At 44.3% G+C, this 16,108-nt stretch overlaps 1 protein-coding gene across 1 annotated transcript in view; it reads right to left on the minus strand.

The window, feature by feature from the left end:
• The window catches only part of LOC137547228 (enteropeptidase-like), a 110,387-nt gene that overhangs the window by 20,179 nt on the left and 74,100 nt on the right, over positions 1-16,108 (minus strand). Inside the window, exons 6-7 of the mRNA XM_068270574.1 lie at positions 10,950-11,045; positions 109-248 (exon numbers count right to left, since the gene is read on the minus strand). Coding sequence (XP_068126675.1) covers positions 109-248; positions 10,950-11,045 — 236 coding nt within the window. The remainder of the gene's footprint in view (positions 1-108; positions 249-10,949; positions 11,046-16,108) is intronic.

Here is a 16,108-nt window from a genome sequence, read left to right on the forward strand (position 1 = left end):
TCACATTCATGGATCCATTTCAGGGTCACTCTAGTGCTGTAACTATTGCCATAATGTTCATCCTATTGTTGTACTATAAATGCCATTTATACGGTATGTTCTTGTTACCTGACACGTGTCCACTCCTCCTTCCTCATATCCAGCACAGATCATACTGTGTGTTATATTATATTCAGGCATTTGCTGCTGGCACTTCTCATTAGATATTAAAGGAACTCGGGCTTCTTGCAATATATTTGGAACAGGACCTGAAAATGCAGGATAATTCTTAGCATTAAAACTTTTGCAGTTCAACATTTTTTTTAGCTAGTCTACAAAAAAATAAATATAAAAAAATCAACCTATAAATGTATATACTAAGTTCCAATACCAACATTCACCCTTATCAATATCATATTTATGGTGGGTTCCTGATTTTGCTCCCCTGAGGACGTCTAAAAACTCCATCACTACAAGCAGGGCTAGTTCGAGACTTTTTGCAAACTAGTGAGGATGCCTACCCCATTTAGAATTATCACACAGCACTCAATATGAACTGCACATTATAGCCCCCCAGTATAGGTAGGTAGCCAGGTATAGGTGCCCCTGTATAGGAAGCCAGGTGACCCCACTATAGGTAGTCACGTATAGTCGCCCCGGTATAGTTGAGCCAGGTATAGGTCCCCCAGTATTAGCAGCCAGGTATAGTTGCCCCCAGTATAGTTTAGCCAGGTATAGGTGCCCCAAGTGTAGGTAGCCAAGTATAGTTGTCCCCAGTTTAGGTAGACACATATAGTCACCTCAGGATAGGCTACCCAGTAATAGGTGCCCCCAGTATAGGTTAGCCAGGTATAGTTGCCCCAGTATAGACAACCAGTTATAGTTGTCCCCTCTATAGGTAGCCAGGTATAGTAACCCCCAGTATAGGTAGCCAGGTATAGTTGCCCCCAGTATAGATCAGCCAGGTATAGTTGCCCCTAGTATAGATAGCCAGGTATAGGTGCCCCCAGTATATGTAGCCAGGTATAATTGTCCCATTATAGGTTAGCCAGGTATAGGTGCCCCCAGTATAGGTTAGCCAGGTATAGTTGCCCCCAGTGTAGTTATCCAGGTATAGTAACCCCAGTGTAGGTAGCCAGGTTCCACCACTATAGGTTGCCAGGCTGTCCCCCCTCCCTCTCCGGCCACTGTTTGATTACCCCCCCTTCCACCACAGTTCCACTCTCTAGACCTCAGGTCAGCAGTGACCTGGGTGTAGGCAATGAAAAGACACGAAAGCCATTCCCCGGGTAACGGTGGATATACAGGAAGAAAGTACTTTCCTGTATATGCACCCCAACCTGTCACGGCTAGTTGTGCACTTCAGCACATGCGCACCCCCACTGGGCGTGCATCCCTGCCATGCTCCTATGCTACTATGTAGGGCAGAATGCTCCTGGAAACTTAGAAGAGCCTGGCCGGCCAGATTACTGAGGGGGATTATAAGAGAATGGAGTGGCCAGAGAGGACGGCAAGGGACCCCACACACCTCATGGGGCTGGCAGGTAAGTATAAATACTCCAAGGAAACCCATCTCATGCTTCCTTTAAATGTTACAGTTTTTCATGATAGTCGTCCTTTAAATACTCATTTGTAAAGACAATAAAAAAAGGGGAAATGTAAGTAACCCAGTCACAAGTGTCAATGCTGGCAATGCAGATAATTTAATTTCAAGCTGTCCGTTTTACACAACATATCCATCGAATCAGCATTTCCCAGCGGTTGTGCTTTTAAATTGGTGGCCTGATTGCTAAGCAGGTCAGTAATTACTAGCATTTTATTATCATGGATGTAATAAACAGTGCCAGTTTATGGGGATATTAAAATGATTCCCTCACATAAATTTTGATTTCAAAATGCAGCATAATAAACTCGATTGCCGTGTTGATGAGACTATTGGTGGGAGGTTTATTTTTTTTATTTTTCACTTTCTTGTGTTTGTTGACTAGCAGTGGCTGCAGCCATAATGTGAGGATACAGAACGAGGACAATGGCTTTTTGTCTGCTGCATTGCAGAGAATCAGAGAATCTCCGTTCTCCTCAGCTCAATCTCTATGACAACATCACTTCAAAATATTGTCAGTCAGGTATTGCATTGCATTTAAGAGTGTATTTAAGTATATATATATATATATATATATATACAGTGGGATATGAAAGTATGGGCAACCTTGTTGATCGTCATGATTTTCCTGTATAAATCGTTGGTTGTTACAATAAAATTATTGGATTTACAGAAAGTGTACAATAATTGTTTAAACAAAATTAGGCAAGTGTATTAATTTGGCAACCACAAAAAAGAAATGAAAGCAATATTTAGTAGATCCTCCTTTTGCAGAAATTACAGCCTCTAAACACTTCCTGTAGGTACCAATGAGAGTCTGGATTCTGGTTGAAGGTATTTTGGACCATTCCTCTTCACAAAACATCTCTAATTCATTCAGGTTTGAAGGCTTCCGAGCATGGACAGGTCTCTTTAACTCACACCACAGATTTTCAATTATATTCAGGTCTGAGGACTGAGATGGCCACTCCAGAACGTTGTACTTGTTCCTCTGCATAAATGCCTTAGTGAATTTTGAGCAATGTTTAGGGTCGTTGTCTTGTGTAAAGATCCAGCCCCGGTGCAGCCTCAGCTTTGTCACTGATTCCTGGATATTGCATGTAGCGGAAAGAATTGACAGATTACTGGGTGGGGCTGGGGAAGACCCGGCTGTCATGGTACACATTGGCACCAATGACAAAGTTAGTGGGAGATGGAAGGTCCTCAAAAAGGATTTTCAGGTACTTGGAGATAAACTTAAAGCAAGGACCTCCAAGGTGGTGTTTTCTGAAATACTGCCAGTGCCACGTGCTACATCTGAGAGACAGAGGGAGCTTAGGGAGTTAAATAAGTGGCTGAGAAATTGGTGAAGGAAGGAAGGGTTTGGGTTCCTGGAGAACTGGGCAGACTTTGCAGTCGGCTACAGGTTCTACAGCAGGGATGGGCTGCACCTTAATGGGGAGGGTGCAGCTGCATTGGGGGAGAAGATGGCTAAACGGTTGGAGGAGATTTTAAACTAGGATCTGGGGGGAGGCGGGAGGATAAAGTCTCAATACATAGACAAGATGAGGTAAAAAGACAGTGGGAACCTATCATTATGGAGGGTGGAGAGGGGGGTGGGGACAGTGTAAAGATTAAGGAGGTTGGTAAAAATTCAAGTAGCCAATTTCATGTAAACAAAATTGGTAAATGTGGTGGTAAAAATATAAAGTGCATGGTAACCAATGCTCGGAGCCTTGCAAATAAAATAGACAAACTAGAGTTCATTCTGAATGACAAAGGCTATGACATTGTGGGAATAACCGAGACATGGATGGATGAAAGCCATGACTGGATAGCTAATTTAAAAGGATACAATGTGTTTAGGAGGGATAGAACAGGGAAAAAAGGTGGAGGGGTTTGTCTCTTTGTTAAGAATTCTCTTACAGCTGTCCTCAACGATGAGATGGAGGAAGATTGCGAAGATGTGGAGTCCGTTTGGGTAAATATTCATGGTGGAAATAAAAGTTGCCAATTGCTTATTGGGGTATGCTACAGGCCACCTCTTATTAATGAAGCTGCAGAACTGCGATTACTACAGCAGATTGAAAAAGCTGCAGGTAAAAATGAGGTCATAATTATGGGCGACTTCAACTTTCCAGACATTGACTGGAGTATTGAGGCTACCCATTCTGGTAAAAGCAGCAGATTTCTGGCAGCACTACAGGACAATTACTTGACTCAAATGGTAACTGAACCAACTAGGGGGAATGCGTTACTGGATCTGATCATTTCTAATAGACCAGATAATGTATCAAATGTGCAGGTTCAAGAACATTTGGGAAATAGTGATCACAACATGATAACGTTTGAGCTGGTGACTGATAGGCCACGGGGCAGCGGGACCACTAAAACTATGAACTTTAGAAAAGCAAAGTTCACTCAAATTAGGCAGGCACTAAGTTTGGTGAACTGGGATAATGTACTACAAGGGGAAGACACTGAAGGGAAATGGCAAGCTTTTAAACTTATACTCAATCAATACTGTAGTATGTATATCCCATATGGAAACAAAATGTCTAGGAATAAAAAAAGGCCTCTATGGATGAATAGAAAGGTTAAAGATAAAATGAAGAGGAAAAAGAATGCCTATAAGGTCTTAAAACAGGAGGGGACAGAGGCTGCACTAAGCAATTATAAGGAGTGCAATAAAAATTGTAAAAAAGAAATTAGGCAGGCAAAGATTGAAGCTGAAAAACAAATCGCTAAGGATATCAAATCTAACCCAAAAAAGTTTTACAAGTACATTAACTCTAAAAAAAGAAAGGTTGACTGTATAGGACTCCTAAAGGATGAGGATGGGAACTCAATGGTGGATGACCAAGGTAAGGCAGAGTTATTAAATGCTTTCTTTGCTTCTGTCTTCACAAAAGAAACAGCACTGTTGCAAACTACAGAGGCGGAAGAGTCTCAATCTTCTAACTGTAATATTAAATACTTAACGCAGGAAGAAGTGAAGGCAAGACTAAATAAATTAAAAATAGACAAGGCACCTGGCCCGGATGGCATGCATCCTCGGGTCCTAAGGGAATTAAGTTCAGTTATAGATAAACCCCTTTATCTTATCTTTTGTGACTCTCTTGCAACTGGCAGAGTCCCAGTGGATTGGCGTACAGCCCACGTTTTCCCATTATTTAAGAAGGGCAAAAAATCTGATCCAGGAAATTATAGACCTGTAAGTTTAACATCAGTTGTATGCAAACTATTTGAGGGGTTACTAAGAGATACTATACATGACTTCATAGTAGAAAATAATCTTATTTCTCAGCATCAACATGGGTTTACTAAAGACAGGTCCTGTTTGACTAACATGCTCAGCTTTTATGAGGTAGTGAATGCTAATATGGATATTGGGAATGCTGTAGATGTGATATACTTGGACTTTGCAAAGGCCTTCGACACTGTTCCCCACAAAAGTCTGGTGCAAAAGTTGAGGATGCAAGGACTGGGGAAGAGTCTGTGTTCATGGATAGGGAACTGGCTAATGGACAGAAAACAAAGAGTTGTGGTCAATGGATCATACTCAAAATGGGAGACTGTTAGCAGTGGGGTCCCACAGGGGTCTGTTCTGGGTCCAGTGCTCTTCAATTTATTTATTAATGACCTAGTAGATGCAGTAGTGAGCAATGTTGCTATTTTTGCAGATGATACAAAATTGTGCAGAATCATTAACTCTCAGGAAGATAGTGTCATATTGCAACAGGATCTGGATAGGATGGCTATATGGGCACATACATGGCAGATGAAATTCAATGTTGACAAATGTAAGGTCATGCATTTTGGACGTACTAATGGTCTAGCACCATACAAAATAAATGGGATACAGTTGGGGACATCAAACTTGGAGAAGGACTTAGGAGTACTCATTGACAACAAGTTAAATAATCGTACTCAATGCCAAGCAGCTGCAGCTAAAGCTAACAAAATTTTGGGATGCATTAAAAGGGAAATAAAAACTCGAGATGCTAGCATAATATTGCCCCTGTTTAACTCTCTAGTAAGGCCACATCTGGAATATGGAATTCAGTTCTGGGCACCACATTACAAAAAAGATATTGCAGTTTTAGAGCAGGTGCAGAGACGAGCAACAAAATTGATGCGTGGGATGGAAGGTCTCACTTATCGAGAAAGGTTAGATAAACTGGGTTTATTTAGTCTAGAGAAAAGACGCCTTAGAGGGGATCTAATTAACATGTATAAATACATCAGAGGGCAATATAATACCTTGGCGGATGAGCTTTTTGTCCCTAGGCCTTCTCAAAGGACTAGAGGACATGATCTGCGCATGGAGGAAAAATGTTTTAGCCATTTATTTAGGAAAGGGTTCTTTACAGTAAGAGTGATTAAGATGTGGAATGCATTGCCACAGGAAGTCGTTATGGCAAACTCTATACCTGCATTTAAAGGGGGCTTAGATGCTTTCCTTGCGTTGAAAGACATCCATGGCTACAATTACTAGGTAATGCCTAATGATGTTGATCCAGGGATTTTATCTGATTGCCATCTGGAGTCGGGAAGGAATTTTTCCCTTTAGGGGCTAATTGGACCATGCCTTGTAAGGGTTTTTTCGCCTTCCTCTGGATCAACAGGGATATGTGAGGGAGCAGGCTGGTGTTGTACTTTATACTGGTTGAACTCGATGGACGTATGTCTTTTTTCAACCAAAATAACTATGTAACTATGTAACTATGTAACTATGTTCTCCAAAATCTGCTGATACTGAGTGGAATCAATGTGCCCCTCAACTCTGACAAGATTCCCAGTGCCTGCACTGGCCACACAGCCCCACAGAATGATGAAACCACCACCATATTTTACTGTAGGTAGCAGGTGTTTTTCTTGGAATGCTGTGTTGTTTGATCTCCATGCATAACACCCCAAATAACTAGTTTGGAGTTTCATCGGTCCACAGCACTTTATTCCAAAATGAAGCTGGCTTGTCCAAATGTGCTTTAGCATAACTCACGCGGCTCTGGTTGTGCTGTGGGCGGAGAAAATGCTTCCTCTGCATCACTCTCACATACAGAATCTCCTTGTGTGAAGTGCGGCAAAAGGTTGAGCGATGCACAGTGACTCCATCTGCAGCAAGATGATGTTGTAGGTCTTTGGTGCTGGTCTATGGGTTGACTCTGACTGTTCTCGCCATTCATTGCTTCTCTTTATCTGAGTTTTTTCTTGGTCTGCCACTTCAAGCCTTTAACTTGAACTGAGCCTGTGGTCTTCCATTTCCTCAATATGTTCCTAACTGTGGTCAGCTGAAATCTCTGAGACAGCTTTCTGTATCCTTCCCCTAAACCATGATGGTAAACAATCTTTGTCTTCAGGTCAATTGAGAGTTGTTTTGAGGCCCCCATGTTGCTACTCTTCAGAGAAAATTAAAAGAGGAGGGAAACTTAAAAATGACCCCCTTAAATACTCTTTCTCATAATTGGATTCACCTGTGTTTGTAGGTCAGGGGTCACTGAGCTTACCAAGCCAATTTGAGTTCCAATAATTAGTTCTAAAGGTTTTGGAATCAATAAAATTACAACAGTGCCCAAATTTATACACCTGCCTAATTTTATTTAAACAATTATTGCGCACTTTCTGTAAATCCAATAAACTTAATTTCACTTCTCAAATATCACTGTGTGTGTCTCCTATATGATATATTTAATTGACATTTTTTATCATAACAACCAACGATTTATACAGGAAAATCATGACGATTACCAAGGATGCCCAAACTTTCGCACCCCACTGTGTATATATATATATATATATATATATATATATATATATATATATATATATATATATATATATATATATATATATACACTTATCCTACTGACTATCTGACTAAGCCTACCAGACAATATTTTTCATCATAACTATCTACAAATTTATACAAAAGTCCTGCCTGACCTACATCTCTCACCTCGTCAGCAGAAACACACCTGGCCGCCCACTTTGCTCCTCCAACAACCTCCTCCTAACCACCCCATGCATATCGCACGCCCATGCACAACTATAGGACTTCACTAGAGCTGCCACCATCCCGTGGAATTCTCTCCCTCTGCTCAGCAGACTTGCCTCCTCCTTTAACACCTTCAAACAAGCCCTCAACACTCACCTCTTCAAGGATGCCTAACCCATTTACCCTTCCCTCTAGTATAAGCAGCCAGATGACCCGCGCCCCCCCACTACCAGTATGGGTTGGCAGATAACCCCACCCTCCTCCAGTTTAGATAGTCTGATGAACCCCCTTCCCTTAGTATAGGTAGCCTGATGCCCCCCCCCCCCTTTCCTTCAGTCTAAAAATCCAGATGACCTTCCCCTCTTCCTTATAGATAGCCTGATGCCACCCCCCCCCCCAGTATAGCCAGTATAGGTAGCCAGATGACACCCCCCCCAGTATAGCCTGCGACCCACCCGCCCTTGATCCTGTGGTAGCCAAGGCATGGCCTAAGTGGGCTTGGCTTAAATCCGGCCCTGGCCCTCCCACAGCCTGTCTGCCATGCTTCAAGCCTGGAGACCTTCAAGCATTCTCTCAAAATACACCTATTCAGACAAGCCTACAATTTGCTATAGGTTGCATTGCCTCATCCGATAACCCCTGTGTTTCCTTCTTTAATGTCTCCCACCCACTACCCTCTAGATTGTAAGCTCGCAAGGGCAGGGACCTTCTCCCGGTGTTTCTTATTCTGATGTAATTTATCATATGAACAAGCAGCATTTATCATATGAACAAGCACCAGTATTGGTGATGTCTCAAACCAAACATGAACAATGTATCTATTTGTATTTGTATTGCTGGATGTCCTAAGTGTGTATATGTAGGCAGCATGGGGGGGTAGTGGATAGCACTCTTGCCTTACAAGCTGGGTCTGTGGCTCAAATTTTTTATGCCCTTCCCGTGTCTACATGGGTTTCCTCCACACTCGCCGGTTTCCTCTTACACCCCAAAAACAAAATTACAGGTTAATTGGCTTATCCCTAAATTGGCCATAGTCTATAACGGACATATGACTATGGTAGGGATAAGATTGTGTGCTCTGTGGGACAGTTAGTGACTTAGATATGTACTTCAATATGTACTCTCTAAAGCGTTGCAGATGATGTTGGCATTAAATAAATACGAAATAATAAAATAATAATATGGAGAAATGGCAGCTTCATCCAAAAACAAGCAGCAAGAAGGCATGCAGAGCCTCTTAAAAGCATAAATACACCCAATTGCATCTCACACTGATGCTACAATTACACTCATCGATGATGTTAGCTTCCAAAACAGTTTGCATGAAAAATAATCCGTACTAGATCCTTCCACTGCAGTGAGGTCCTCCTATTGGAAGGGACCCTAACTTCTATTTTAAACTACCAGAAAATGACATGCAAATGTTTGTGTTACCTGGGAACAGCGAGCCATTAAAGTGGAGGGAGCATGGGCTGCACACACCCTTCTAATAATAATATGTATACATGCTCCCCACTTTTTGTCTTGTACTGTGTACAGTGCTATGGAAGATGTTGGTGCTATATAAATAAATAAATAATTGCACATAAGCTACCCTGTTACTGAACCACCCCTGTTTCACCTAATTACTAAAACCAGCTACTTCTGAGCCCAAATATGTCTAGCTTCTGATTTATTTTCACCAAGTCTGGGTAGTGGGAGTTCAGATAATTCCATGATGTCATTTTCCGCCTTCTGTACTGATAAAGAGATTGAGACACTGACAAATGTGGGGAGGCAGCACTGTCACATTACCAAAATCCTTTATGACCTCCTCTGGCTAATGAGGACCTGTTGGGCTGCAGGTATCCTACTTTGTTGAACAGCCAGCTGAGGTATAAGTCAGCCACTGTCACACAAGTGACAGAGCATCAGAGATAAATCACAGCCACAAATCATTTATTCCTAGAAATGTTCTCTGACGATTGCTCTTCTAGGGAATTATAGCCACCAGGAAATTCAGCTTCAAGACGGTATGAATAGCGAGGTTGTTGTTGCTGGCTATTGCCTCTTACGGAAACGCAACACCAATAGCCAGATTATGGAGAGGAAGTAAAATTTAGTGTTTTGGGGAGTATAAAATCCGCATGCAAGTTGATCTTATTTGCATGTCATTGTTTAGCTCTTGTGGTGAATTAACCCCTTCCAGACCACGGCAATTGAAATGTACGCCTTGCTTATGGATGCTTATTCCTGCCAGGGCGTAGATGTCAATTTCATTGGCTCTCATTGATCACAGGGTCAGGAGTCAATGAAATCAGCTTCTGACTGGCTCATAGAGCTCTGCCATTGTAGCGCTGGTGCGTGCAGCAGTGGGTGAGCAGCGTGAACAGCGATACATCGGTAGGCCCAGCTTTTGGTACTTACAGCTCTGGTTCTTAAGGGGCCTGAGACTACTGGTACGCAAGTGATTAATGAAGTCTACTACGTCCAAATGTATATCCATATAATAAGTTTCAGTGGATTCATAATGATAACAAGAAATTGTAATTAGACTTGAATATTATGTAACCCACAAGATAAAAGCAGAGACTCGGTGGTGTAGGCTCTGTCTGTAAAGTCGTTGTGCGCAGAGGGCGCAAGGTAATTTTACTCTTACTTACTCTGAGTAGGCAGCGTGTGCTGGGCAATTAGTACAACTTACATTTCAATTTAAACTGCTCTGCCTGGCATACAAATCCATCCACCATACCCCCCCCCCCCCCCCATTCATACGGCTCAGATCTCATCCAAAATTGGGCCCCCAGCCCACTCTCCACTCCTCTAACACTATACAGATGTCAACCCCTCCCACCAACTGCTCACTTGTGAGTCTCCAGGACATCTCCAGAGCAGCCCTTACTCTATGGAACTCCCTCCCTTTCACCCATTAGGCTTGCCCCCACCTTTAACTCATTTAAACAGGCCTTAAAGACCAATCTGTTCACGATTGTTTACAATCCATCCTGATATCTAATCCCCTCCCTTGGATAGACCACCCCCCTGCCCACCTTATGTTTCCCTCTCTCCCACACCTTAGATTGTGAGCCTATTTGGCATGGCCCTCCTACCCATGTACTCTTCTCTGCCACCAAATGGACTCAGTGACTCGTCTACTATACGTATCCCTACACAGTTACACCACTATTGTGTGTACTATTGTTGATCGCTGTACCGTCCCTGTGTATCACTGTGTGTGATGCTGTAATTTCCCTCTATATATTGTACAGCACTGAATAATATGTAAGCACTTTATAAATAAAGTTTCACAATAATAATAAAAAAAATACCAGGGCCTAGCAACCTTTTCAAAAGTGAATACATCCCCTGGGCTTCTATGGCACAGTACTAATAGCATGACTATTACTTTACCTCCACTTTCTGTTCGCCCCCATCCAGCAATCGAACAATTCAACCCAGTTGGAAAACTCTGCACACTCTCCGGTAAACACATTGGCTGTATGTAATCTGTTAACAAGCATAGAAAGCATTATTCAGCACGTGTTACTATGTGTGGTAACGTTTTACACAGTTTTGGTACCGGATGATGAAGTGTTTGGATGCTGATGGCTGAATTTAGCCCCGGGCATAGTTGGCCTAAGGGAGGCAAAACTTCAGAGAAGGCTTTTATGTCTTTAATTTTTTATTCTGCTAGAGAAGAAAATAAACATAGCAAAATACAAACTTGTATTGGTGTATCTATAAACTCTAACAATCATTTGTGTGAGTCTCAGAAACAGTCAGCATAGGAGACTGGCAGAATGTGGGAGACTGGAACATAGGCAAGAATAGAAACTTGGGAGGGAAGTTTTAACACTGATAAAGAAGCAAAAAGTACGTAGATGTGGATGATTTTTTTTGGCTTTTGAAGTACGAGGTGTGGATGTTAAAGCGGAATATAACCCTGCATTTCAACTTTGCTCTAAAACATTATTTACAGCATATTACATGCAACCAGCATTTTTTTTTACTAGACCAGCATTGGAAGGGTTACACACAGAGCTTTAAAGTTCCTGGAGAGAACTGCTCCCCGCAGCCGAAGTTTAGATAGATACATTTAAGTAAACACAATGTAACAAGTGAGGAATGTTACACACTCTTTGGCTGTCTTCCAGCTCCTGCACAGTCAGAGAGAGTGAGTCACATTCCACACTTGTTACATTTTGTTTTGCTTAAATGTATCTATCTAAACTTCGGCTGCTGGGAGCAGTTCTCTCCAGGAACTTTAAAGCTCTGTGTGTAACCCTTCCAATGCTGGTCTAGTAAAAAAAAAATGCTGGTTACATATAATATGCTGTAAATAATGTTTTAGAGCAAAGTTGAAATTCAGGGTTATATTCCGCTTTAAATAGTAAGAGTTGTAGCAAAGATGTGCTTTATTGTAACTATTGAACAACTTTTTTTGTTATGCACTTAATTGTTATCCATTTTAGCATACTACTCTCCACTATGTACATGTTACAGCCAGAACTTGAAGTTTGGCCAGTGGCCACTTCGGAAGTGGCTGGCTACTGCGACCAATATGTAAAGAAACAGTGTTCAGCTTATGTTTTCGGACTTTGGGTGGCCAGAGCGCGAAATGACAGGACCTGGTCAGTCTAGTCCCGAAGAAAGACAGCACAAGTTTTAGCATCTGCATTCCGCCAGCTCCCTCCGCCACCACCACCATACCCTGCCCCTTGCCCTTGTGTCCTCTCACTTCTGTCTCCAGGGAGAAAACATACAGGGCACAGCAGGCCAGCGACACAGCCTAGAATTAAAACTAATCAACGCTAACTAATTGCACAATGCACAATACTGTGACAGCTAGAGTTGGGCCGAACCTCCAATTTTAGGTTCGCGAACTTCCGCGGAAGGTTCGGTTCGCGTTAAAGTTCGCGAACCGCAATAGACTTCAATGGGGATGCGAACTTTGAAAAAAAAAAATTATGCTGGCCACAAAAGTGATGGAAAAGATGTTTCAAGGGGTCTAACACCTGGAGGGGGGCATGGCGGAGTGGGATACACGCCAAAAGTCCCCGGGAAAAATCTGAATTTGACGCAAAGCAGCGTTTTAAGGGCAGAAATCACATTGAATGCTAAATGACAGGCCTAAAGTGCTTTAAAACATCTTGCATGTGTATACATCAATCAGGTAGTGTAATTAAAGTACTGCTTCACACTGACACACCAAACTCACCGTGTAACGCACCGCAAACAGCTGTTTGTGTAGTGACGGCCGTGCTGGACTGGTGCGCACCATGGCGAGAGTGCAGGTTTTAGTGGCTTTACAGCCCATATGGTCGCCTGGCTGATGTAGCTGAATGACAGAACAGTGACTGTCCAGCTGATCAAATTTGGTCTGACCACAATGAAGCAACGACCTTATTATCTTTTGTGTGCCCCCCGAGACACTCATCTAGGCGCTGGTCATTGCTTCATTGTGATACGCAAGCCCCTTCACCACGGCAAGGTAATGATCACAAAGGGGAATGGGCGCATGTACATGCCTTTTCTTTTGTTGTTGCAGCTGCCCGCAGTGCAGCCAGAAAAATTAGGCAGTCATGTACACGCACCAGAAAAATTATTACAGCGGCCGCTGCTAGCAGCGGCCTAAAAAATTCAGCAATCCGCCTGGAGTCCCGGACCCTGTTGGTGGTGGCGGAGAAGGTAGTCAAGCGGCCTGCAGGCAGACATGCTGTGTGGAGGGACTGGGAGCGACTTAGTCTTCTTGGGGCAGGCCAGGCAGCCAGTCACACGGCGTGCAGGCAGAGATGCTGTGTATGCGGGGACTGACTTAGTCTTGGGGCGAGCAGCAGCCCTCCGGGATCCATGCCTCATTCATTTTGATAAAGGTGAGGTACTTAACACTTTTGTGACTTAGGCGACTTCTCTTCTCAGTGACAATGCCTCCAGCTGCGCTGAAGGTCCTTTCTGACAGGACGCTTGCGGCAGGGCAGGAGAGAAGTTGGATGGCAAATTGGGACAGCTCTGGCCACAGGTCAAGCCTGCGCACCCAGTAGTTCAAGGGTTCCTCATCGCTGTTCACAGCAGTGTCTACATCCACACTTAAAGCCACGTAGTAGGCTACCTGCCGTTCCAGGTGTTGGTGGAGGGTGGATCCGGAAGGGCTACGGCGAGGCATTGGACTAAAGAACGTCCGCATGTCCGACATCACCATGAGATCGCTGGAGCGTCCTGTCTTTGACTGCGTGGACACAGGAGGAGGATTAGTGGCAGTGGTACCTTGCTGGCGTTGTGCTGTCACATCACCCTTAAAGGGACTCCGAGCAGTGCAGAAACTATGGAAAGATGCATATCATTTTAAAGCTCTCTTTCTCCTCTTTCCAATGATCTATAAACCACCACCCTACGCCTTTTAGTTTTCGATATTTTCGCGATCACAATTGCCGCGGCCGCAACTTCTATCGCGAAAATAGAGAAAACTAAAAGGCGTAGGGCGACGATTTAGGTGTCGTCAGAAAGAGGAGAAAGAGAGCTTTAAAATTATATCCATCTTTTCATAGTTATATTGTATTACACAAGGCGACTTTTTCTCAAAGTCAGCAGCTCCATTCAGCAGAATGGAGCTGCTGACTTTAGGAAAAAGTCGCCCTGTGTAATACAAGATAACTATGGGAAGATGGATATCATTTTAAAGCTCTCTTTCTCCTCTTTCTGACGACACCTAAATCGTCGCCCTACGCCTTTTAGTTTTCTCTATTTTCGCGATAGAAGTTGCGGCCGCGGCCATTTCGATCGCGAAAATATCGAAAACTAAAAGGCGTAGGGTGGTGGTTTATAGATCATTGGAAAGAGGAGAAAGAGAGCTTTAAAATGATATGCATCTTTCCATAGTTTCTGCACTGCTCGGAGTCCCTTTAAAGGCATTGTAAAGCATAGTTGACAGCTGGTTCTGCATGTACTGCATCTTTTCCACCTTCAGGTGAGTTGGTAACAGGTCCGCCACTTTGTGCCTGTACCGAGGGTCTAGTAGTGTTGCCACCCAGTACAGCTCATTCCCCTTGAGGTTTTTTATACGGGGGTCCCTCAACAGGCAGGACAGCATAAAAGACGACATCTGCACAAAGTCGGATCCAGTACCCTCCATCTCCTCTTGCTCTTCCTCAGTGACGTCACGTAAGTCAACCTCCTCCCCCCAGCCGCGAACAATACCACGGGAAGGTTGAGCAGCACAAGCCCCCGGCGACGCCTGCTGCGGGTGTTCTCCTGCCGCCGTCCCCTCCTCCTCCTCCTCCCCCAAAGAAACACCTTGCTCATCATCCTCTGAGTCTGACTCATCTTCTGCACACGACTTCTCTTCTTCCTCCTCCTCCCCCCTTTGTGCTGCTGCAGGTGTTGAGGAAACAGCTGGGTCTGATGAAAATTGGTCCCATGCCTGTTCCTGCCGTAACGGTTCCTGGTCACGCTCATTCGCAGCTTCATCCGCCCCTCTAGGCACAGCACGCTCCAAGAAGTAAGCGTAGGGAATCAAGTCGCTGATGGTGCCCTCACTGCGGCTCACCAGGTTGGTCACCTCCTCAAACGGCCGCATGAGCCTGCATGCATTTTTCATCAGTGTCCAGTTGTCGGGCCAGAACATCCCCATCTTCCCAGACTGTTTCATTCTACTGTAGTTGTAGAGGTAGTGGGTGACGGCTTTCTTCTGTTCTAGCAGGCGGGAGAACATGAGCAGGGTCGAATTCCAGCGAGTCGGGCTATCGCAAATGAGGCGTCTCACCGGCATGTTGTTTTTCCGCTGAATTTCCGCAAAGCGTGCCATGGCTGTGTAAGACCGCCTCAAATGCCCACAGACCTTCCTGGCCTGCTTCAGAACATCCGCTAAGCCAGGGTACTTTGCCACAAATCTTTGAACAACTAGATTCATGACATGTGCCATGCAGGGTATGTGTGTCAGCTTCCCCATATGCAAAGCGGCAAGCAGATTGCTGCCGTTGTCGCACACCACGTTGCCTATCTCCAGGTGGTGCGGGGTCAGCCACTCATCCACCTGTTTCTTAAGAGCAGCCAGGAGAGCTGCTCCAGTGTGACTCTCCGCTTTAAGACAAGACATGTCTAAGATGGCGTGACACCGTCGTACCTGGCATGCAGCATAGGCCCTGCGGAGCTGGGGTGGCTGTGTAGCTGGAGAGAACTGCCACTCAGCCAAGGAGGAGGAGGACAGCGAAGAGCATGTAGCAGGAGGAGAGGAGGTGGCAGGAGGCCTGCCTGCAAGCCGTGGAGGTGTCACAATTTGGTCCGCTGCGCCCTGCTTGCCATCGTTCACCACCAGGTTGACCCAATGGGCTGTGTACGTAATGTGCTTGGCAGACCAGGCATCCGTGGTCAGGTGTACCCTTGACCCAACGCTCTTCGCAAGAGATGACACCACTTGCCTCTCAACTTCACGGTGCAGTTGGGGTATGGCCTTTCTCGAAAAATAAGTGCGGCCTGGCATCTTCCACTGCGGTGTTCCGATGGCCACAAATTTACGGAAGGCCTCAGAGTCCACCAGCCGGTATGGTAACAGCTGGCGAGCTAACAGTTCCGCC

This window comes from Hyperolius riggenbachi, chromosome 2 (assembly GCF_040937935.1).
Source record: "Hyperolius riggenbachi isolate aHypRig1 chromosome 2, aHypRig1.pri, whole genome shotgun sequence".
Lineage (NCBI taxonomy): Eukaryota > Metazoa > Chordata > Amphibia > Anura > Hyperoliidae > Hyperolius > Hyperolius riggenbachi.